This window comes from Cyphellophora europaea (genome assembly GCF_000365145.1).
Source record: "Cyphellophora europaea CBS 101466 unplaced genomic scaffold supercont1.1, whole genome shotgun sequence".
Classification (NCBI taxonomy): Eukaryota; Fungi; Ascomycota; class Eurotiomycetes; order Chaetothyriales; family Cyphellophoraceae; genus Cyphellophora; species Cyphellophora europaea.
Window position 1 is genome coordinate 1,879,330 of NW_008481797.1, and position 24,418 is coordinate 1,903,747.

Consider the following 24,418-nt stretch of genomic DNA (forward strand, 5'->3'; position numbering starts at 1 on the left):
GACATAACTTGCATTGTTCATTCATGCCGCGTCCACTATCCCTCATCGTCGATAGCTGCCTCCTCTAAGACCGGGGTCATCTCTGCTATATCGCTCCTTGAAATCGTCCTTGCATCGTAGGGTTGCGTGCCAACGCAGCGGCCATCAGCCTGAAACAAGTTATGGTTGCCCATCATTTGCTCGCAAACCCATCGAACGGTCTTTGTGTGTAAAGATCCCTCATCATGATCTGCGCCATGTCTACCAGCATCCACCCTACTGGCACCACTTGCAAGCGCCTGCCAAATGACAAGCTGGTCCTGCAAGTACTCATCAACACAGCCTCCCTTACTGAGCTCCATAGTCAGCTGTCCGACCACATTCTCGGACGCCTTCTCTGCCATCACTCTCGCCTCCCTGTCGGTTCTGATCCGTCTGTTGTATAAACAGTCCCTGCCAAGAACCCACCCATTTGCCGTGTGGGCGACCAGGAGCAGATAGAGCCTAGAGTCGCTGCCAGACTCTTCATCGATAACAACATCCACAGATATCTCAGCTGGAAACTGAGAACCAAGGGCTTTGATGACCTCTACTCTCAGGCTGTTCCTCATGGCTTCGGTATGCGCTAATATCGTAACGGCAACTCTCTTTATGGCTCCTCTTTCTGCGACATCGAAAGCGGGAAGCACAAACGGGTGTCGTTTTGCTGCTTTTATCATCACCTTGACTTCGCCGATTTGACTCACAGGAGACGTCCAGCCCCGCTTCACGATGTCCACCTCAATATCAGGAAGTCCAATTCTGTGCAACGTTGGGATCAGCACCTGCTGTACGTATTCGCCGCTCATGCTCTTGCTGACATTTGTTCCACCCTTCAATGTCAGTTCCAATACCGGCACATCTATCGCAAACAGGATGAATGGCAGCAGGGCCTGAAGCACAAGCCAGACGCTGCCGGGATTCCTGAGTTCAATGGTTGAATCTGAGGGTCCTCTGATCAAGCCTCTCTTCGACGATGGGCGAAAGACGAACTCCTCGCTCCCAACCTCATCACCTTGTGTCTTGGCATTACACATGTCGGCGAGCCAATGCAAGGCTGCAAGGTGCGACTCTTTGAGGCCGCCGCTAGCTCCAGCACCTCGCTTCGAAAACTTCGAACCCCTGTTGGCACGGACGCGGGAGACACGGATCGGGAGGCGGTAGATAGCAGAAAGGCTGAGCGCAACACGAGTTAACTGGCCGCCGCCTTCGAGGGTCGAACCGTCAAGATCGATCATTTGGGTGGTGTTGGAGGGTTATTCGATTGCTCGAGCTTGAGTCGACGTGGGAGAAGTATTCGAGGTGAGTGCTGTGAGAGCTCGACTGGGATGGGAGGCCGAGAATCGAAGGAGAGCACTATACCAACCACGCAATACTCTCATAAGCTCAGCAGAGTTACTCACAACTGGAGTCTCGCAAACCGCCTTGAGTCATCGACGCCAAGCGCTTTCCTACGGCACCTGGCATTGCGCAGTTCCACTCCAGTCATTTCAGACACTGGACTGTATACATCTAGGGGTGATGCAGAGATAGGACTGTCCGTGGCACGAAACTAGGACTTATATGTTTGTCGAGGTACGCTCGTGCTGGGTGACGAGCAACTTGCGCTGTATCCATACGGAACAAACTTATCAAAGCCCCAGGCCGATGCAATTAGGGCGCTGAAATATCGTCGAGCCGTCCTTCGGTATGCAACTCAATGGTCCCTACAACTTAGAAGTATATGTGCAAGAACTTCGAGGATGTCAAGTAGAAGCCGGCCCATATAATTACTCGTTGACGTTGCCGTCCATGGACCAGTTATAGCTAAGCTAATGCCTATCCACCTCCCCCGCACCGTACCATGGGCCACAACCGCTAGACTCCGGATTCCCACCTCCCCAGTTCTCAGATCCTTTCTCTTTAGTTCCGTGCTCTATCACACCACTCACAGCGGAATCATTCCTCCCCATACCCACTCGGAGTCGTTGCTTGAGCTCAAGCATGGCTGGCAACGCTTCCAATGAAGACTCGCCTCAATCTAGTGCCGGTGCAGAAAAGCGCAAGGCCGACGACGGGCCCAATGGCTCTGGCGGACCGGCACACACGCGGTCGAAACGAAATCGCTACATTTCCATTGCGTGCAATGAGTGCAAGAGGCGGAAGATCAGATGCAACGGGCAGCAGCCCTGCGTTCGCTGCGGCAACCTCAACCTCGAGTGTGTCTATGCGCCCAATTGCTGCACAAACACCTTGAAGGACTCGGCCGAATTTCAGCAGATGCGCAACCATATCGAGGCGCTGCAGAATCAGGTGCACGAGCTATACTCGCAGGTGAATGAGCTGCGCACGAGGCAAGACGTCGTATCTTCTTTCCCGGCGCCAGACCCGATCTTCAATCAAGATGGCCATGCTCGATCCATGTCTGCGTCGCGCACGCTTCCTCCACTGGTATCACCTAAATCGCGGCCGCCCCAAAGAGTGCTCCCGCAGTTTCATGGTCCGACCAGCTCCATGTACGGCTTCGATGTTGCCAAGTCGTCGCTCCAGACGATGGGAATAACGAATATCGGCGACGAGGGTGCTGTTTCACAAGAGCGTAGTCGCGCAGCCTCTCCACTGCCGCACCCGCAAGGGCCACATCCTACCAAAGACCCTCTCTGGCTGATCGACGTCAACGAGGTGACGCGATTGTGCCATGTCTACGAAGAAGAGATCGGTATCATGTATCCCGTTATTGACAACAACAAGATGATCAAGCATGCCAACAGTCTGTACAAATTCATTAACGCATCGCTGCGGACTGGGTTCGGACAGGTCGGTTTCCCGGGTGCTGATGCGTTTGATGACGAAGAAACTACAATTCTCAAAATGATTCTAGCCACTACTCTTGTGGTGGAGGGTAATGGACGCAGTGAACTTGGACAACGCTTCTTCGACTCTGCTAAGCCCGCGGTGGATCTGAAGCTGGTAACAAACACTGGGATTTCATCGGTTGTTTTGCTGGTCTTGACCGCCACGTTCTACTTCCAAAAGGACGACGAAACCCAAGCATGGCGTTTCATCGGCATCGCCTCACGCATCTGCATTGAAATGGGCCTGCATCGCCGGGACTCCTTGTTGAAGCATTTCACTAATGAAGCCGAGTACCAGCAAGCCGTGCGGATATTCTGGGTCGTGTATGCTCTCGATAGAAGGTGGAGTTTCGGAACCGGCATGCCGTTCGCGCTCCAGGATGCTGACATTGATCCGGGTCTTCCAGAACCAGTAAGTCGACTAGACATTCGTCCCGGTGTGAATAGCTAACAGTACCTTCAGGACGATGAATATCCGTATCTCAAACATATCACCAAGTACAATCAAATTGCGACCAAGGTCTGGTACCATAACATCGCATACGAGAGCGGACAAAACACCAAGAAGGATGAGATTGGCTTCCTCGACTACCAGATCGTGCAATGGTATCAAGACCTGCCAGAGTCGCTGCAATTCAATAGTCGCGATTTGCAACGTGAGAATGAAATACCCAGCCGTGGTCGCCGCCGCCTGCGGATGTTGATGCATCTGCGCAAGAACCAAGCACGTATCTCAATCTATCGACCCATCCTGCATTCGGCGACCAGCATCATGGAGAACCGGCACCATGCTCAGCAGGTAGTCGATGTGGCCAAAGACACCATTAACACCCTTAACGGCGTCAACCAAATATCTGATATCTACAAGACCCAGCAAGTTCTATACAACTACTTTCTCGTTCAAGCACTGGCGGTGCTGTTCCTGTCAGTTGCACATGCGCCCGCTGTGTTCTGCAATCAAACCCGACAGGAATTCTACACCGCCATCGAGCTGGTCAAGGGCTTTAGCACCAGGTCTCACGTCTCTAAGAGGCTTTGGCGGACCATAAGAGGGTTGAAGGAGATGGGAGACAAGATCGGCATGCTGGCCCGCGGTACTGGTAGCGACAACAACCATGAGACAGACGCTCACTCCGATGCGGCGGCAGCCATGGTCGGAATGGCTGGGCACAACGTTGACTACGCCACAGCGCCCAAGACGAACGGCTATGATGAGCTTGGCGTGAGTCCAGAGAATGCTCTCCAGATGACCAACGAACTCTCCCACCTCTTCGAGCTGGCAGGCAACTTTGGCAACATGAACGGAGGGACTCCGGCACCAGAACATAGCTATGGAACACCCTATCAAACGAATGGAGGGGGTAGCTTTGACTTGAACACGCCCTTCCAGAATGAGCCTGAGTTCTCGAAGATTATGAACGAGCTCTTCTGAGTTGGCTTTACAACAGTCTGGCAGCGTTGGCTTATGATGATCGGGTATGCAGCATGGTGTTGGGCGCTATTAGTACTGGGTATCTGATTACAATGGAGCGAGGCTTGGGTCCACCTTTGGTATCACGTGGGACCGCCAAGCCGTCACGTCTGCAGAGGCGGGCTGCTGCTGCTCTTGCGGTGCGCTATCGCTCCAACGTGGGAACCTGGCAAATATTATTGTCTTGACCGTCTATTGCACCTCTTCACCTTTGATTGAATAAATCTACGACGCGTACCACAATACTGTTGCAGCGCATTCTGGCCTCTTCCTAGCTACTCGCTTTCCTCCCGCTGTCCCGCCGAAAGTGTTCTTCCAGCCTCGGTCTCCTACCCACCTCAGCCTGACATTGGTCTCGCGTACCCGCCAGCCAACCCTTTTCACACATGTTCATGATCTTATTTCATGCGCCCCTGTGATGGAGCTAGCAAGCGTTGTCTGATATACTGTTCTGAATCGCCCGTCTTGCCGAAACCCAAGTCCACCACGACACCCCTCGATTCCAGCCCCTCCTACTTCCACTTGTGACAATCTCATCTTTGCCACAAGCGTCCGTAACAACCGGCAGTGTGTCTGTACAAGACCCCTACGCGTTGGCCACGGGCCTGAACGGGCTTGAACTCAGTTCAGAGTACTCCGAATCCCTCTACCACGAACGATTCACCACCTCTTCGGCGACCATATCAGACATGTCCCAATCCTCATCGCAATCCCCCGACAGTTGGATTGCCCAGTTCTGCAGCCTGGTGGGCCATGAATACTTCGCAGAAGTGAGCGAAGATTTTATCGAAGATGACTTCAACCTCACGGGCCTGCAGTCGCAGGTGCCCATGTACAAGGAGGCTTTGGAGATGATACTGGATGTCGAGCCTTCAGAAGCAGGCTCTTCAGCCATGTCCGGCGAGGGCTTGGAGGAGGAAGAAGAGGAAGAGGAGGAGGAAGATGATGGGTTGCTCGGTGAAGAACTCGACGAACCCGTCAACCAGAATGGTGGGAGGCGCCAATCAGCGGGCGCTTCGGCGTCCTCTCGCCGCCACGGCAGGACCTCCTCTGATACATCGGTGATTGAGTCCTCGGCTGAGCTACTGTATGGCCTAATACACGCCCGTTACATCACCTCAAGGCCTGGCATACAACAAATGATGGAGAAGTATGACCTTTCGCATTTTGGATACTGCCCGCGAGTCTATTGCGGCGGAGCTCGCGTTCTGCCCGTTGGCTTGACTGACACGCCGGGCCAGCAAACGGTGAAACTATTCTGTCCCAGCTGTCTGGATGTGTACACTCCGCCCAACTCGCGGTTTCAAGCTGTTGACGGCGCCTTTTTTGGCACCACCTTCGGCTGCTTATTCTTCATGACCTTCCCAGATCTCGATATCTCTCCTCCTAAACGAAAACAGCTGAAGGAAGGCAGCCAGATCGAAGACGTGGAGAATGTGCTTGGTCACGAACAAGGCCCTGGTATGACAGCGAGCAGATCTAGCAGTCTGACCCTCCCCAACCCACCAGCCATACCCGGAGCTACGGCGCCACCTAAGGACGATAAAACCACAGCCGCAGCCGCTGCTCAACTTGCTGCACTTCCACACCAACCCGCCGCCATCAACGGTGTAGCGACGCCGAATCTTGCACCGGGCTTGGGAAAGGGCAGGATATATGAAGCTCGGATCTACGGCTTCAGGGTTTCAGAAAGAGCCAAGAGTGGACCTCGAATGAAATGGCTACGGAGCAAGCCGGCTGATATCAACGAGCTGGATGAAGCAAGAATCTACCATGAAAGGTTTGGTGGTGATGTTGATGGAGATCTTGACATGAATGAAGACAACACGCCATCCAACCAAGCAACTGGAAAAGATGACGACGGCGATGCGATCATGGCAAGTCAGAACCAGACGGCACCTGCAAAGAGCGCAAAGCGAAAGTCGGGATCCCAGGGGCAACGAACAAAAGGAGCTGAAGCTGCAATCGGACCGGGTTAGGAATCTGTCGATGTTGATGATGACGGTTATCGAAATGACTACGACGTGAGAAGCAAACGAAAGAGACCAATGAGGGCAATGAATTCCAAGAGAAGAAAGACGCGGATGAAGTGGCATACCTGACCGACCACAAACAGCCCGCCGCGCATACTTCCGACTGGACTTCCAAGCCAATCCCGGGGCCTCGAAGGGCAAAAGGCATTCTGAGGAAGTCTCTCATGACCCGCACCTTGGAGAAAAGAAGCAGTAGCTAAGATCATTTTCTGACAGACGCTAATAGAAACCTCGAACCGGAGGGCGGAACAAATGCGTAGACATCCCGCCACAGGGATGGAGAACGGGACTGGGACTGGGACTGCACAAGGCCTGCCACCGTCCAGTATCTGCATTTAGCGAGGCGTTTTGATCTAAGTTGCCTTTCAGAACGAGCCTAGGAATTCATCCAATGCACATCACATCGCAACCTTTTCACCACCAAGACCTCCGTTTCGGTCTTTGCCATATCATCTTCTTCATCATCATCAAAAAGAGATATACCTGTTGTAAGCGTGGGTGATTTACGCTCAGGCATAACTTCCCCTTCCCTAATGCCTGCCCTGCCCTGCCCCAGGCGCGCGCGCACCCCAGCTACAGTACGGACTATATGTACGTACTGTAGCTGGGGGTTCCTCAACCCAGTCCGACCAACCGGCAAGTGTTGATATAGAAATATCCTCGCCAACGCGATATAGCGGGATGATATTGCCCCCCCCCCCCCCCCTCCCACCTCACAACCCCCGGCCAAGATATTGCTTCACCGTGAAGGCACGACTGGGCGGACAGTTGACAGAATGGCCTCGCCTCACCCACGACCTTTTTAAGTGGAAGAGAGAGAGAAAGAGAGAAAGAAGCGTATGTATTGAAGCCGTTGATGGACGGCGTCGCTTGCTGTACAAGTAGGACAGCTATCATTTATGATGGTTCGCAGAACCGGGAGTACAAGTCTAGGGAGTCCCACCCTGCGTGCTTTGTACAGGTCATCTGCGGTGTATTCGTATCTTCGGTCCGTTCATTATTTCACGGCCTCCCCGTCTTCTAGGATCTGTTTTCTGGAACTGGTGCTTAATCACCAGCAGAACAAAGAGGGGTACCACAGCAGCACCAGCACACCGCCACCAGGTCTTTTCCGCCGCCATAAATCCCGGCAAAAGACTTCATAGACACCGACCACCTCGTCTCTGGGCACCACCATCCCCTTATTTCCTCGAGCCTCGCTCATCTTCAACGTCGGCAACATCTGATATAGTACCCAGCGCGGATCCCGCTCATCAAGCCTCACACCCGCCATTTCTCGCGCATAGTCGGCCACGCGTGTGCCAATGTCTGCAAAGCCGTGGCGGTAGCAGGCCGCGACGGTTTTGAGCACCACGGACAGGCCGTTGGGGTGGTTGGAGGTCACGATGTCATCGAAGAGGCTGAACGCAGAGTCGAGAAGGGGTCCTGCACGGGTGTACTGCTGCACGCTGAGGGCACGCAGGGCATCGAGCATGATGTTGTGGGCGGCATCCAGCATGCTATAGTCGCGACGCACCATAGAGGTGAAGTCGCGATCGAAGAAAGAGTGGAAGAGGACCGAGGTATAATGGAAGAGTTTGCGGAGGGTTTCGAGGTCGGTGGGGGCGGTGATGGCGTTGGGCGAGGAGGGCAGCGGTATGCAGCGGACGTCTGGCGGGAGTTCGACTTCTGCTTGATTCTCGTGCCTCGTATTGGTGATCCGAGACGAAATCCGGGCTCGTCTGGAGAAGCGCTCGAGGGAAGTGGTATCGACGAGCCAGCCACGTGAGACGAAGATACAGGATTGACCAAGGGATTCGCGACGGCGCTTCTCACGCAGCATGGCTTCGACTTCGGAACGCTTGTTGTTTTTGTCCAGCCCCCAAGCTGTGATCTTGTTCTTGTACTGTTTCTTGCTTCGTTGAGGTCAGTCGGTAGTTATGTGCATGGGGAGGCTGGAAAGCATACGAAGCGTAGAAGCCTCTGTGAGTCATCTCTTCCATGACCCTGGACAGTGTCCAGCCTCTGTAGCGATACAAATCTGTAATCTCATAGCGTCGGGCGGCCCATTCGGCAGGAGGGACATGGCTTCTTGGTGAGGTCACTGAGATAGTTGATGTACAGGATAGCTTTCGTTGCCGACGTACGATGTCTTTTGGTGTAACGAAAGATGGGGCCCGGGAGATGCTCGGTGCACTGACCATGGAGCACTCAGCACTTGGGGGTTCAGCCTGATGCTCGGTATCAGGCACGTATGGCATGCCACAACTCACGACTGGCTCACCAAACAGCGAATACAATTCACCTTGGGCAGCACCTTCACCTATCGACCAATGTGGCTTTAGTAATAACTGCTGGCTCTCGCCAGGCTGCCATCCCCAGGAATGAGAGACTGCTGTCTGCCTAGAATCCATAATTACACTCAAGTATCACCGGCTCTTTCTCGCACTCAACGAACAAGACATGGCGCAGATCAAACAAAGCGTACCTCGAAAGACATCGTGCCAAAAAATTGGAGCGCCGATCGAACGGTACCGATTGATATATCTGACGACGGTCGAATTCCGGCCGGGTAGAAGGTCGAGGGTACGTTGCGGTCGCCGAAGCGCGTTTGGCGTTCTCGAGGGACGATCCAATCGGCAGGTTGCCCTGCTATGTATCGCGATTGGTCGGGACGCATCTAGGGGCCATGCACAAAGGTTCCTGGAGACTGCGGACGGGGATTGTACAAAAGTTCCAGCGCTGTCGAGCCAATCAGAATGAGACGTGGCCGTCGAGATCGAAATCGGGGCGGACGAACCCGTGTGGGGTTTCGAGGTCAATAAGGAGATGAACATCCTCGCGCGGGCTAAAGCGAGGTACTGAGACATGAATGCTGGTGGTGTGAGGAGAAGAGTATGACCCGCGCGGGATATGACGACGGGAGTTGGAGGGGTTTATGGCAGCATCTAGGACAGAGAGAAACGCATGTCAACGGAAGCAGGAAACAGGCACCCGTTGTTGAAACTGGTCCCCTCCCTGGAACGATGTCAAGTGTCCTGGAAATAGGTGCAGCACCAGGTTCGGACTCTCCTTCCCTCCACCTCGTCACGAGCTAACTGTCCTTAGACTCTTGGTAGGTGGTGTTTCCCTTGACCAGCCCTCCTTGTATCCCACATCGTCGCACCACGGTGCCGCTGCATCGGCCTTTTGCGACCAGGACACAATCGACAGATAGCGTCACCTTCATCGGTAGGGTCGTTACTGTCGTCTTTTCATCATTCAAACCTGATAACACTTCAGGCTTCGACTTTCCCTCGTCTTTCGCCTTTTAGATCATTCTTGATCTAGTCTGGCGTATATTCCTCCTTTGCCACCTGCACGTGCTGCGTCCTGAGACATGGTCGCTGAAATCCTTCTCCGCTCGAAGTGCAACTCTTTCAAGTTCGAATTAGGGCCTCACGCAGATCGTTGACTCGCTCACCCACAAGTCATTACATCATGCATCAAGCCATACCCCAACATTATCAGCAAGAGCACGAAGAGGTCTTTCCGTTTTTGTGTTGCTGGTGCTCGAACTGTCCTGTTTACTAGTGCCATGCAAGAGGTGGTCCTGAGAATCCAGAGTAGGAGGAAGTCACTGGTATTCCGAAGGTGGAGGTAGGGGTGAATCTTGAGTCTGACTTGGTCTGTGCCGGCGATGTCGGTTTGCCTTGTGACGAAGGGGTATTGCCATGGGAGGGGATTGACCGTACTACAGGCGGGACGAGGGCGGCGAAGCTAGGCATTGTTTTGGAGGATGATGATTGAATATGGAATGGATATTGGATTGAGCAGATGAGAAGATCACGACTACGAGGTATAGAAGCGTAACTTACACTCCCGCTATACAGATGTTCGCAGCGGCGGCAAAGTCACACCCACCTATGGCTGCTGATTTCCACAGGAATATACCACAATAAATTCCATCACCTGTATACAGACCACCAGCGGCTCATCTGCCCCGTCTCGAACCACCGTTGTATCAAGAATTCGCTTCGCTCCGACCGTAGCCTAGGTACAGGCGTAGCGGGTGCAGATCCACAGCACCTGCCGTTTCCAGACCGATACACAATTTCTTGGCAATTGAACAGCATCGCGCGTGCCGCGTTGAACGCGGCGCCGTTGAGCCTCGATTCGCTGCTAGCGCGTGGTGTTTCGAACCACAAAGCCTCCTCCCAGCCACTGTCGAGACAGTGACTGGCCCACTGAGCCCAATATAGGTCCGATTGGCGTGGGCGCTCTATATCGTCGTTTTCAGTCGTGCACATTGCGCCCAGCCATGGGAAATTCCCACTAGCTTCATGCTTTGCATAGCCGCATGGCTACCGCGATAGCACGATGAGAAAGGATAAGAATCGGTCCAAATGACTCGATCATTAGGTGGGACAAATCGACTCGAGGAAGCTATCATGCGATGCTTGTATACCCATGCTTGTCAGTCACATGACCTGCCCGATGCCCCTTCCGTGCTAATGGCTGAATTCTTGGAAGAAGGCACAAGTTGGAGGATACATGTAGATACGTTAGTAAGGGCGTCTGGAATCCAGCCATCGGTAGTTAGGTAGAAGTAGAGACATTGTCAGGTAATGACGGTAACAACAATAACATTGTATGCGTGGGACATGAAAACCACGCTGTTCAGCGCACTGACCTCTCAGAACTCAATTTCAGCTGGCGGGGCGGTAGCACCTAACAGGAGGAAGCTTTCGGCCAGTCCGACCGAGCGAAGAGGATGCCCTAACTAGGCAACAACCACGGTAGACGACATGCTCCGCGCTGAGCATCGACTGCCACGGCGCCACGCAGTGGACGCTCACTGGTATGGGCATGAGCCTGGGGAATGCATGACTTATTCGATCGTGCACAAAGCCCCTCTCGAAGGAAATGATCATGTCCGGACACAGACTGGAAGTTTGCATTCCCGCACGAACTCATGCAACGGCAGCGCTTAAAGAAGTGGCTGCACGAATCCCTGTCTCGAAATCGTGCGCGCGTTGCGGGAGGCTTGCAGGCTCTCAGGCTCTTGCCCCACAACGAGACGTATTCATTTCGTATTACTCGAATTCTAGAAGAATCGTCCAGGGCTCGTCCTGTTGATGTCCTGGTCTGCAAGAATCAGTATGACATCTGAGACGGGCAGGGTTGCAGTGCCGACAGAATGGAGAGTCTTTGTGATTTGACAGTGTGTTTCTCAAGAGAGTAGGGCTGTTGCGATGTTAGTTCCTTCAAATGCTAGGGTGCGCTGGCATCGTCGCAGCTAGCACTCCCATGGGAATACGATGCGACGTTAGCCTGAGGGTCCGGCATGATTGGATGCCAAGCGACTGCGCCATGCCCTATTGCTCTCGGCATCGCATCGCTTCATGTGGCCTTTTGGGAGCGTGCCGAATCGTGGTGGGCGCGGATCTAGTCGAAAGCAGCCACAACGCACGAGCTGCGTATGGGCTTGCGAGGCAAGCTGAATTTTCAATGCAAGCCATACGATGGAGATGGCGCCCTACAGACCGTTGACCATATTTTCCGAAACGGCAGCCTCGCATATCAGCTGCCTTCAGAAGCAGCCACGCAGTGGTGCCCAGCAGTCTTGGGGCCTATCGTCCTTCGGTGTTGTAGCAGCCAGCCTTAAACCCGCAAAACCGGGAATGGGCGGCCTGAATATGTCCCGATCTAGTGTGGTAACATGCGGTACCTCGTATAGCAAGAGTATTAAAGCGGCGAGGAAGCGGGAAACGCAATAAAGTATGGGTCAGTATTTCAGTCGCTTTTCGCAAGGGTAACCAAACCTGAAACACCATAAATTATTGGTTTTGCGACCATGTATTCTGTGTGAAGCAACCCTTGCGGCCGACAATTTCGTTGTGTATTCACGGAAGGTGGGATTTATCAGTGTGGCTTTGTGTTCAGGGAGTTGTGTAACCTGTAATCGGCGTCTCGGAGCGACGATAGTTATTATGCAGGTGATGAATAACAATGCCCAATGCAGGGCGCGACCACGTTCAATGTCGCCGAGCCGGCTTGGACGATGCTGTGCAACAGAAAGTGAGGCGAGCTGGTTAACTGACGGGGTCGAACCCTGATGCTTTCTCGGCACCGTCAAAATGCGAAGCTGCGAACTTCGCACCGTCCAGTGACGCGTATGGCCACGATTAGCTTCGAAATCGGTCTCTGTGTGCCCCGGTGATGAAACTAGGCAGAGACGGCCGAAAATGGCGTTCTAGTGGGTGACCCAAATTCGGGGCCGACTGGAGCCTTGGCTACCGTTTGTGCTGCCGGCCTCGAGGTGGGCTACAACTTTTTCAGGTCGGACAACGATAAATGCAGGAGGAAAACCTGTGCGTTAGTTGGCCTTCAATCACTACAGATATCAACCGCGAAATGGCTAATGACAAAGCAAGTGCTGGAGGTTCATTCACGGTGCTGACCGTCAGACGCTTGAGTGGGGAGCTTAATTGCTAACAAGCTAGTTGATCAACTTGAGCCGCTCATATGGCGGTTGCTTAGTAGGCTCCTCGAAACAACATGGAGCGCGTCATCGAGCACTCGGAACACAAACGTTGTCTGTACTGCGCAACACCGGCCGCCGCGGCCTATGACGGAGGCTTGTTTCCGGAGGCTCTCCTCTGCCAGGTTTGCTGAGCGCGATAGTGTCGCGCCTGAGACGCCTTAAATCGCTCGGGGAATTGCACGAACAACGCACGATTATTGTGTAAAGCGGGGGTGAAAGCCTGGCGCCTCTCGCAACAACAAGTACTCTATGAAGAAAAGTTTGCGAGTTTCGGAGATGTCGTCCAGTCGCGGGTCAACATTGGAGAATGCGACCTCCCTAACAAACGATGCTTGGGCTGTGGACGGAGACAAATGAAGTACTAGTACCAGGGAACCCGCGGGCGCCAAGCGGCAGAGACGACGATCAATGATAGCAGAAGCTGGCTCGTTGAACAGAATGAGCAACTTTCAGGCGTGCCCGATGTTGGCTTTTCAGGCAGTCGCGCCAGCCCTCCCTAAACGTCCCCACCTGCCCAAATTTGCTCATCGACGGCCGCTCTGAATCAGCATCAAGGAGAACGAGGTGGTGAGGTCCAATTTTCTTGTGTGTCTGCCCTCGCTTGCAACACCGCTTCGTGCTATTAATGTCGGGTTGATGAGCAATTTGAAATATCGAACTCGTCGTAATTTGGTGCACTGCTTGGCAAGACTACCGAGATAGGAAAGTGGTCCAAGTCAGAGAACAGAGTACTTCGGTATGGAGGCTGAGAAGGGCTGATCGTTCTCCGGCTATTCTCTGGACCGTCTGCATTGCTGCTGTTACCTTGTTCGCTTCAGTAGCATTGTTGGAGCTATTCAACTGTCGATGTACGCACGTTCTTCTCTGCCACCGGAAACGGAGTTTGGTCAATACAAGCTCGCAGCCCCGAAAGCCTAGTTTGAAGCTCAACTCCAAGCCGTGGCAAAGCGTGAAACGGCGGTTAAATATCGATAGATCTGATGGGCTGGGGCTCAATGGCTTCAGCCCTAGCTGGGCCGTCCACTACGACGGTACCCCTGAGGGGCCAATACGCCAGTTCGCACATCTCGCTGCTACCCAATCGAGTCATAACCGGCGGCCAAGTGCCGTAGGGCTGGCAGGGGTGCTTAGTACTGTCGGCGGTCATGCCGCATGATGTCCACCGCTTCTGCGCGTACCCGCATAGCCCCGTTAGCGTATCGTGGCCGTAATACGCTATTGTAATTACAGCGGCTCGCTTCCCGCTCTCCTTTGTGTGGTGGCTGACATAATCCAGCCTCGAACTGCAGCCCAACTCCTTCCTTGTGCCGACGGGTATGTAATCAAGAGAGCTCAGTACGGACCAATTCGTTCAACACTGTTCACAAATCAGTATCCTGTTGCTGTCGCTCAAGCACGTTAGAAATGCCGAACAAGTCGTCGTCTCGGACTTCAGTGGTTTCCGCTTCCGCCTCCGCCTGCGGCATTTATCCAAGCCAACAGCACGCCACGGCGTAATTTCTGCTCCGCAAACTGCGGGAGGCTCGGAATTAAGCTGCCCCATTTGAGGGGTTGCGAGATCAGGCAACGACATTCAGACGCCTTTGTTAGAGGTCATGAGTCCCATGGAGGGGTCCTTTATCGTTCCGCCGGCTCCGTATTGCAGAGCGAAGCCACTAAGAACGGTGCAGTGACGAACCCTGGGTGGCGAAGCCATCATGTCTGGTCCCTTTTTGAACCGAGAAAATATTGACCATCTTGCTTCTCGGCCTTGACGTGTTCTTGTCCGAGATACGGGGAGGGCCCAAATTGCTGCTAGTAACGCGCTGTGACAGTCCTTGACCCTTATGTCTTGGCATTCTCTCGCAGCACGGGAACGGGCAGGTTCGTAGCCATGGAGAGCATTTTCGTTCTTCTTCAGAGATTCAGAACTGGTAGGGAAGGTATTGAGTCGTTGAACCGGAACAGTCAGCACGTGGACAGCTCTCAGATGCGGGCCGTACTCGTGGGATCCACACATAGGCCACTTACACACACGGCTGTGGGGGATGTATGACACGAGCTCCTAATCGCAAACGCCTTCAGTGCCCATTGGGCATTCAAAGTCTTCCACATCTGCCCATCAGCCAATGCCACAAAGCTGGCTTCTTAACTGCCGACTGCTCCAAGCTTGTCTTCTCCATAGATACGAGCGCCTCTGATGAGGCATCCTCAACTCTTGTATCCATAGTTGGGGGCGGAACTCTTTTGATAGCATTGATCGCCAATAGCGTTAACCTGAAATGCCCTTCTTGGGCGCCGAAGAAACTGTTCATTCAAGGTCAGTCGTGGTGCTCACCAAGTGGACACGTGGACAACCTTCGCATCATGATGCTGAGCCTCTCGATCTTCGACAGGTCAGGGCCCTTGGCATCCTTTTTCGGTTTCCCCCTGTACGTGGCAGTAAAGCGCTGCCAAGGAACAAATAACGTTACGGCGTGCTCCTGACTTCCGCAGGTGGAGGCCTTAGGCACTTCAAAGTCGAACTCCCAGGAGAGGGTTGACTGCTCGCGGCCATTTAGCGGATTGCGGGGCAGGATTTCGTCTTTGAAAATGAACGTGTACTTTCTGTTGTCAGACACCGTGGGATCCAGCACAAGTTCAAGCCCGTCGTAGTCGGAAAGATCGAGGTGCAGCGGTTCAACGGTCCGGTGGGATGCAAAGCCTGCGCCACCCAGCGTTTGCGTGTCTAGGTTGCCATGAAAGGTAGCACGGTCTTGTTCGCAAATTAGATAGGACTTTCCAGTCTCGCACGTTAGCCGCTAGAGCCGAAGCGCGGAGTACGTTTGTGAGGTTCCCCGTAAGTCGCAATGGCAAGGACTGAACCCACCTGGGAGGCGCCACCGCGCACCCGATCATCGCTTGCTGTCCAGTCTTCACCATTCCAGCGCCTATTTCAAATCAATGGTCAAAGGACGATCATACATTGAAGTGAAGGATCGCCCAAACATACCCATCACCACCGAAAAGTGTGCGGGAGTCGGGGCTATGTTCTCGCATATTCGGATACTAATTGTAAATCGTGCCGATGTTGATCCCGCATGCGAATGGCCGGTATCGGTCGGCGCTCAATAATGAGCTCAAGGGAAGGTGATGTGAGTTGTAGATTACTCACGAAGCTGCGAGCTCGACAGAAAAGTTGAGAGTCTTTCGAACTCGCTTACGTCATGGGGTGTGAAGCTGCTTGAAAGGAGACTGACTCATCGTCTCATTTGCCATTTGGCAGATACGTCCAGGTATCTGCAGGTATCTGTGGTCATTAAAATCTCATCATCAAAATAGCCGTCTTTATGCAAAAGGTACACTGCGCCTGTCTCGGACCAGTCCCAGTTCTAGCTCGTCCCTTCCCAATGCCTTCAAGAATTCATATCACGCTCATCAAGTGCAACCCATGACTCCCTTCCCGCGAACGTGAGTTCGATGATCCTTTTATCTCAGCCCTGTGATGAACCGCAAGCCGAGTGGCCAAGACGATGGCATACTAATTACAAGCAATGTCGAAGAGGTGAATGTTTGGACTAGTCGACCGCGATACAGGCGTGAGCGGCATGTCAAAATAGTTGGGCGACTGATACGGCGACTGATCCAGAGAGAACGGCTCTATCAAGGGTGGTGTCTATTGGATTGAAGTCAGCATTGGTGCTGTCAGGTCGTGCCAACCACCATTCTGAGGAGGACTCGGTTTGAGGTCGACCCCGACCGCTCAGAAGTGTGGAGGACTGCGAGAACGGGGAAAGGGAGTGGTGAGGCCTACTTGAGAATGGGCACTGGGGCTTGTGTAGGCTTGAGTCGATGAGACATCCAGACCGGCCAAAGACGCGTAGTTCATGGAGAAAGGATTCATGATATCGTCTTCTCCGAAAGCCGGCTCCTGCTTTGTAGCATAGTTGGCAGGCAGCATGGTCGGCAGCGTTGGGGGCAGACTTTGGCTGTAATCTGTGGGATACTGGTACTCATAAAAGTAGTTCTGCTGAGAGGTGTGGTAGGAGGGCGAGTGTTGGTACTCGTGCTGGAGATAGGACGTGGTTGGCGGATATGTCGAGTACGCCGGCGGCGAGATGGGGAGGTGCCTTGATGAGTCGAACAGAGATGATTGTTCATCGAGAGGCAGGAGTTCAGGAGACGTGTGCTGAACGTCGTGAGAAATGCTGTGCTTGGACGAGTCTCGAGTCATTGGGTGTGACTGTCTAGAACTCGAATCCTTGGAAGACGAAGAAGTTGACGCCAATTCTGAGTGTTGTTGCTCTGGAGATGCTGATGAAGAACCGGCTCTGCGCTCGAGGTCTTCCAATCTCCGCTTGAGCTTCTTGCGGTAATTACGCTGGCCATGAGATCAGTCTCAAGGCACTAGACGGAATGTCGGAAAGAAACTCACCTGAGCAATCCGGTTCTGTATCCTTCGTCGCTCGGCCAGATCTGAGATCTTGGTCCAGTCCTCGTTGGGGTTGGCAGAGGCACTGAAGGCCGAGCTGGTGGCATGGGTAGAAGCATATCTCGAGTGACCCGCCATTGGTTGAGAGTATGTGTAGCTAGCACTACGTTGCATGATAGTAGCAGGTGTGTGAGGGAGGTCTAGTGAAGTATTCGAAGGTGAGCAGTGAGAGAGATCAAAGGTGAAGGGTCCAAATGGTGGGAAGGGCGTGCTGTTATGTTGTTAAATGAAGCCCATGGGACGCCCGACTCTGGCAGCGATATATACATATTTCAGGTGGCAGACGGAGCAACTCAAATACCTTACCACTATCACGAAACGAGCATAGAGCGAATTGAGTTCCAGCAACACGCCAAAAGTTCAACCGGGGGGGGGATGCACGAGTTTGGGAATGGAGCTTGCGTACGATGCGAGGGGATCAGAGGCGCCTTGCAAGTCACAGATGGTGCGTTGTGTTAGGGCTGCCCGGGATGTAGCGGCGACCCACAGGAGATGTGCAGGGGGGCTTGAACTTCTTTACCGCTTCTCGTGGATTTAGGACAGGGGCCCGCTGTGGTACGGGAGCCCAAAATACAGTGCTCCGGGGGCGGTTTGGCGGACGCACGTTTGACGCTTAGCCTGTTGGGGCCAGCCCGTCGCTGTTTTGCAGCATTTCACCACCTGGTCGTGACAATACCCGGGAAGCTCCTGGTGTTGAACGAGCGGTATGCGCAGTTGCGGTGGGACCTATGCCGTATTTGCCGTAGCCCGCCTTGCACCCGCTGGCACCGCCTCTTTGTCTCCCTCTTGCTTTCCTGGCCACGCCGAATTCCCAAATTGGGTTGCTGCACAAGCTCAGTAATCGCTCGTTTACACTCAAAATGGATGCTAATGAGCGAGCCTATCGCCGTCGCCAGTCATTGGTATTTTGTGTATTCCATAATCGAGCGTACCTGTAATCTCCGCCCCCAACAATTAACTCCAGGGGACCTTTGGTATGATGGAGCTATGGATGACTACGCAGATACACGATAGACGCTGGCCAGAAGGTTTTTGGATTACACGCTGCGCCCTTACCACGCATCAAGCGGTGTTCTAGCTTCCTGACGCAGCCCTTGGAGGAGTGGAACGCATTGCAATCACGCTCTGGCTCTGCCCCTCTTGCGAGCATCAAAAGAAGCTGCCTGGCCAATAGGCTTCCACCCCAGTCTATACCGACTCAAACGTCAAGCTTAGGATGCTACTGTTGCAGCTTGTTCAGGCCAAGTTCCGAGATGGATCTGAAGGCTGACCCTAACACCTTCCGTATTGATGAGTTCTGAAGAACTCAAGCAGCAATTCCCAATCCATCGAAACAGAATCGCTCGCCTCAGAAGCTCCCTGCATCAGGCCTTCTGGACCAGTGGGTCACGTTCTGTGGGCACCAGCTCTACATGTGTTGTTGCGCAACGAAACAAAGCGACAGTTTCGAGAGATCACATTACGCCTCATCAGGAGCATGCGTCTGCTGGGGACGAATTAGCCCTCGTGGTCTTCCTGGGGCTCAGGAAGTCACAGATCTAATTATGGGCGCTGGCTTTGTCACCCAAATTGGCCAGCGCTACGGTCTCTATTGCGGAGACCGCGACCCGCCCCAAGCGCGATAGGGCTGGAAAGGGCCGAGTCTGGGACAACAGAGGCACTTTCGCTCGCACAACGCTCTTGCATGACCCCGTGCAATCTACCGAAGCCGTGGTCGTGGGTTCAGTGGTAAATCAATGCAACGGCACATCCAAGACTGGTGAATCGCCGGCCATAACCCTGGCACTGGTCCAGAATGACACGAGCGAGCGAGTCTAGACACTGGATTGAGCCATGCGGCTCCTGTTCAGTGGTGCAACGCGCAGCAAGATCATCAATCCATGCGAATGGGTCCGCGACACCGTTGAGTGAACACGAGCCAGTGTCCAACAGAGAGTTTCGCTTCCACGTCGCCAACAGACAACCATTGAAACACGATGATTGCTGCAAGACCACTGGCATAATTTCCCCTTTCCATCCAGGGAACGGGTAGGGCTATCTCAGCCTCAACTCAGCTCCCACAAGAGTCCCAGGGCACAGTTGAGCATGCTTGAAATATTTGCCTAGTATTAAAAACCCCTGTCAACCACGATCGCCCGTTACCTCTCTGGGAGGCCCCGTACGGCCGTTACGGATATCATCCAATCACAATGGTGGCTGCCCGACGTGCGCAGCTAATCCGAGCTTCTGCTACCACTCCAATATGCGAACTTCTGTTGGTGATAGGTGGGCTCAACATGGTGGCTTGGGGTATCCCTGGCCGCGTATGAGCGATCTGCGCCGTGGAGCAGGTGTAATCGGCGGCCACAAGCCACAACTTCGATGACAAAGGCAACACCAAATAAAGTATGCCATGTTGAATGGCACACTTCTAGGATCCAAGTTCGAGGCTAGCACACAGCTCTGCTCGAGAATCTCGCTATGGTTTTGCGCAGGGAAGATACCTCGACATACGGTGGGCGCGATGGATGAAACAAAAGGACCTGCTGCGAATCACCAGTTCGAGAATTATACTGAAAGAGGTATGGGGGAATGCCGGGACCCAGAGCCGTGGCCATATATCAGGGTTGGTCTCCACTACACCTTCCCAGCTCGTAAATTAGGGTTGTCGTAAAATACAGAACGCCTGATACCAGGCCAATCTTTTGGGCAGCAGCCTCCCGAGCCTTGATTGGTGCGGTACCTGACGCACTGGTGATCTCCAATGTCGGCAGCTACCTGTCCTCATTAACGGTTCATCCTTCATCTACCAGATGGCCATCAATTGCCAGCCCAAGCTTCATTCAAAGATGATGCATGAATGAACGGGAATGGACAACCGCTTCCAGTGCCTTCTGGGGCTGCCGTGTTACGTTTCAAAGACGCCCCGACTCGAGCGACAGTAGGCATCCTCGATAAACGCAGCTCTTCAATTGTAACAAGCAGGGGCCTATCATCAGATCCACCGATACCGCTGAGTTGTACCGCCTATGAAGCAATACCTATGAACAGCCTCTTGTAGGACCCTGGACGCCGTTCTGTTAACCTCAGAGAAGCAATCGACTCAATGCCAGAACCTGCTATGCCTGGGACCCCACCTGGATTGTTCAGTGGTCGAAAAGCAGAATTCATTCCATAAATCACGACGATCATCGGCCCCCATTGAGAGGCGCTGGATGTCTGGGACGCGCGGCGACTTTTCGAATCTTCGGCGCTTCCTGCATCTAGGGGTTTCACTTATCAAGAGTACCCGAATGTACCAGATGCGTTGGCGTAGGGGGACCTGTTGAGGTATCAACGGTTGCAAAAAGACAATTCCGATTCCGATTTACGAGGTCTCCATCGAACCATGCGGAATCGACCAAGTGGTCGGTACACGAGGTGAGGCCTGAGGCCCCCTAGAATCGGTCAGCCAGACCTCTGAGTGGACTAAGACTCCACCACCCCTCGTTTGGCCGAGTCCTCGGCAAGCTTCAGCACCCACTGCTCCTGCCTTGAGATCCTCAGGTCGTGGTTAGGACATCATTGGGCTCATCCAATCCGTCCGCTCCATTCCAAACTAGGGGGTAGTCCCATCGCTGCCCCATCAGCCTCTCCGTCATCCACGTGGCAGTTGCAACAGACCGGGTCAATCATCTGCCAGCCAGTATTATCCGCGGGTGAACTCCGGGGGCGAGCAATCTAAATCGATGAAGGCCCATGGGTCCATATGTGATTGCATGCTCTTATCAAACATTTCCGAAGTACTCCGTATGTTGGTGGTGTTTCCCACAAACTACAAAGCATGATAGGCGGAGATCGACACTCCGTGACAGATCCATCACTGTTGAAGTGCACAATTGGGTATTGCCTCCCTGTCCTCTACAGGCACGCCAAACCCCGCGGAGTCGCGAGGGTCAAGGGTCTGTCATGCTGCCATGATTCAGGGGTCAACGGGCTTCTCCTGAAGCACACGTGCGGATTGCGACGTCTCTAGGCTCCACTGATCCAGCGAGTATCCTTGCCCACCCCCAAGAAGACTGATATACAGCCACTCGTTCAACAGCACCGACTGGACTGGACATGATCCCGCTCAGTGGATACAGGGTATTGATAATTGGCGGCCTTTCCCTCAAAACAACTCCTCCAACCACACCAAATGAACAGCATGGATGTCTGCACTGAGTCTTCTACTTCGAGCTCAACATGCTGGCCGGAGAGTTGCCTCTAAGCTCGTGAATGCCCGACTGCAGGGCCTGCTTAAGTTTCACGCTGCACCATACACACAGCTCTTACTGAGTACTACTTTTGACTGTGATCGACCGGGGGGTTGATGCTCGGAGATGTGAGCTCCAGTCTGATTGGACTCCCTGATTTCGGGTGTGAACGTGGAATGTGTCAGCATGCGTCCAATCTAGAACACCTCAAAACGACAAACGCCGCGGGATTTGCTCCATCTACAATAAGAGCGAAGTCAATCTCTTGCTCTGTGTTCAGCGGCTTCGGCACCATGCTTGCGAAGCCGTTGACTCAACCGAACGGAGGACCTATATCGAGCATCATCGGCCATACTCCCAGTCCGTAGGTCAAGGCTTGGCCGTCTTCAACGTTCACCATTAGCCATGATGAGCTCTCAAGTCGCTCTTCCATGGTCCCAAACCCAGAAGCAGCAGATTGGGCTTCCTCATGTGTCCGTTGCCACTCCTGTCTAGGCCCGAACTCGAGCCAGTCCGAAGAGGTTTGGCCCCACGAGACTTCCATGGGCCTCCATCCGGACCAGGTTACCATAGTGGCTGCGGCAATGCGGACTACCAATCAAGCATTCGGCTCGCGGATTGTCCTGCGGCACAATGTTTACCAGAACACTATGCTATCATCCTTGACGTGCACACTTCTCTGGTACATCTGGGCCGCCGGATAGAGTGAAAGAGGTCATACAACATTTCACCAGGATACGATGCTCAGGGAAGCGAAATCGATTGCCATTTCCTAGGTAGTTGCAGGGACTAAGAATTCCGGGGCCCCTAGCTCTGGCGATCCAGTGGCCGACATGGATGAAACATGCTCTACGCAGCTGCGCCTGGCCAGAAGAATCCCACCATATCGTGAACCAGTGGGAGACAATCTCATTTCCAGAACCCTTTTCATATTACACAGGGCTGAAAGTAATACCCACTAGTCTACAGCCAGCGCCTGCGCTAGTCAGGACTACCCGCGGTCCTTTTGCGTTCCAGACTCATGGTACCGCCCGGCGATGATCGGGGTCGTGATCCCAAGGTTATTGAGTATCTGAGAGCATGGCCCCATCGTGCCAGTATCGAAGACGAGGCGATAACGAACTTGCTCCTTGAAATCAACAGCGCCTCAGTCCAGACCTCTGCGGCATCGTCACCATGCTGTAATCAGGTAATGTGCTAGAGCTCTGTCTACCTACTTATCGGTAAATCACGGCTCTGGAGCATGTTGCCCTCCCTTCATCGGGTGGCCAGCATTCCACCACCGGCCCCCACGCTGCCCTCGCTAGTGCTCGATACAGCCATCTATTCCTATCCAACGCCCTGACTGACACTCCAGAGCCCCTGTATACTCCCTACCCACAAGGCTGTACCTTTACGGTATCTTACTGTGCGGCAGACGCGCCTGGGACAACCCCATAGCCACAATCTATCTTCCTCCGATATTGTAGGAGATCCGATTGCCCACCTCGGCCTAGTTGCCACGTATGCCTTGTACACATCCTCTCTTACGCGGCCCGTCGTGGCATTCGGCGTGTCCCAATCTCGACACGTTTTCCCCTTTCTCCATCGTGTTGTGGTATCTTGACCCTGGCAGAACTTGGTGTTGCTCCTTACTTGGTCATGCATATCTGCCTAGTGGCCTGAACAAACCTTACGACTCGACGGAAACAGGATCAATGGCGTGAGTGACCTACCCAGAACACACACCATAGGTACTGTAACGCTCCGTACCGGGGTTCTCCAACGACCTTGATGAATGGAACAATTCCTTCATGGCTGATTGGTTCGCTGCTTCCCACGGCTCGGCCGTTAGGGTTAGAGGCCTACTGCGCTACGCTGACAAAAGGGACCCTGTCGCCACAGGCGGCAAAGCCACGCACTCGAAATACTGTACGGTAAACGGAGGGGAACTGTCACGGGAGTGATCGGTATCCCACGTTTAGACCGTCAAATTTTCGGGTGCGGGAATAGTGGCTTGCATTTGCATTTGCATTTGCATTTGCATTCCCGTTGCATACGCACTATAGGTGAGAGATTTTGCGCTGTCAATTACCAGGTGGCTTGCATGCATGGCGCTTCATGCATGGAAGCCATGGACTTTCCATGCAGAGCCGTCTGTCGAGCCGCCTCCCTTGAAGGGAAACAGGGGAGGCAGCTAAGAGGGTTAGGCGTCGTGGCTTGCCCGTTCTCAGCCTACGGGGCGGCCGCTGGCTCGCTACTGGGGGTTTAGGCTTGGACTTTGTCTATTGCGGGAGGGGCGGGGGGCTACTTTTGGTTCTCAGCCTCGTACGTGAACACGTTTTACTCGATCAGGTAGCGACCATCTATCTTCTTTATAGCTGAAATAGGCGAGTCTTGTGTTGCATGAAGGAAGAAGAAAATGACGGTACCGAGGTTTCTTTGCATCCGTGCACACAGAGCGGCGCGCCTCCACGTGGCTGAAAAAGGTACCATCAGGCCTTCATCCAGCTGGGGAGAGTTTTTTGCGAATATTGCCTTTTTGGGCATCATTAGGTGGTACCATTCCATGATTGTTCCCGCCTACTTCGAGGGCTGAGACGGGCCCGCCGCCGCCAAACTGCCAGCGTGCGGTACCACAGGTACGACCAACGACTAATCTATCGAGGAGAGAGCGAGGCTATTCCGGGTTGCGCTCCAACTGTACCGTGTTGACCGTTGATTAGGTAAGGGCGAGACGAATGAGATTTTCCTCCGCAAACGTCTCCTTTCGTATGCACTTACAACCCCCCCCGAAACGGAACCCGTGTTTGCATAATGCATTGTCCTCTGCTTATCACATTGCTGACTACTACGGTACTACTACTGCTGCTGCTGCTGCTGCTGCTGCTGCTGCTACGAAGAGTTGAGACCG

General features: G+C 53.6%; 6 protein-coding genes across 6 annotated transcripts; 2 read left to right on the forward strand and 4 right to left on the reverse strand.

Moving 5' to 3' along the window:
- Positions 1 to 35: 35 nt before the first annotated feature.
- Positions 36 to 1,256, reverse strand: HMPREF1541_00697 (RNA 3'-phosphate cyclase; the record flags this gene model as incomplete). The annotated part of the gene is made up of 1 exon (XM_008713002.1): positions 36 to 1,256. The coding sequence occupies one exon, from the start codon at positions 1,254 to 1,256 to the stop codon at positions 36 to 38; it is 1,221 nt and encodes a 406-aa protein (XP_008711224.1).
- Positions 1,257 to 2,001: 745 nt separating this feature from the next.
- Positions 2,002 to 4,284, forward strand: HMPREF1541_00698 (uncharacterized protein; the record flags this gene model as incomplete). Its single annotated transcript, XM_008713003.1, has 2 exons — positions 2,002 to 3,264; positions 3,316 to 4,284. The coding sequence occupies 2 exons, from the start codon at positions 2,002 to 2,004 to the stop codon at positions 4,282 to 4,284; spliced, it is 2,232 nt and encodes a 743-aa protein (XP_008711225.1).
- Positions 4,285 to 5,012: 728 nt separating this feature from the next.
- HMPREF1541_00699 (uncharacterized protein) lies at positions 5,013 to 6,302 on the forward strand (the record flags this gene model as incomplete). The annotated part of the gene is made up of 1 exon (XM_008713004.1): positions 5,013 to 6,302. The coding sequence occupies one exon, from the start codon at positions 5,013 to 5,015 to the stop codon at positions 6,300 to 6,302; it is 1,290 nt and encodes a 429-aa protein (XP_008711226.1).
- Positions 6,303 to 7,407: 1,105 nt separating this feature from the next.
- Positions 7,408 to 8,338, reverse strand: HMPREF1541_00700 (uncharacterized protein; the record flags this gene model as incomplete). Its single annotated transcript, XM_008713005.1, has 2 exons — positions 7,408 to 8,251; positions 8,304 to 8,338. The coding sequence occupies 2 exons, from the start codon at positions 8,336 to 8,338 to the stop codon at positions 7,408 to 7,410; spliced, it is 879 nt and encodes a 292-aa protein (XP_008711227.1).
- Positions 8,339 to 15,161: 6,823 nt separating this feature from the next.
- HMPREF1541_00701 (uncharacterized protein) lies at positions 15,162 to 15,879 on the reverse strand (the record flags this gene model as incomplete). The annotated part of the gene is made up of 3 exons (XM_008713006.1): positions 15,162 to 15,595; positions 15,664 to 15,770; positions 15,833 to 15,879. The coding sequence occupies 3 exons, from the start codon at positions 15,877 to 15,879 to the stop codon at positions 15,162 to 15,164; spliced, it is 588 nt and encodes a 195-aa protein (XP_008711228.1).
- Positions 15,880 to 16,582: 703 nt separating this feature from the next.
- On the reverse strand, positions 16,583 to 17,425 carry HMPREF1541_00702 (uncharacterized protein; the record flags this gene model as incomplete). Its single annotated transcript, XM_008713007.1, has 2 exons — positions 16,583 to 17,200; positions 17,255 to 17,425. 2 exons carry the CDS (start codon positions 17,423 to 17,425, stop codon positions 16,583 to 16,585), a joined length of 789 nt encoding a protein of 262 aa, XP_008711229.1.
- Positions 17,426 to 24,418: the final 6,993 nt, after the last annotated feature.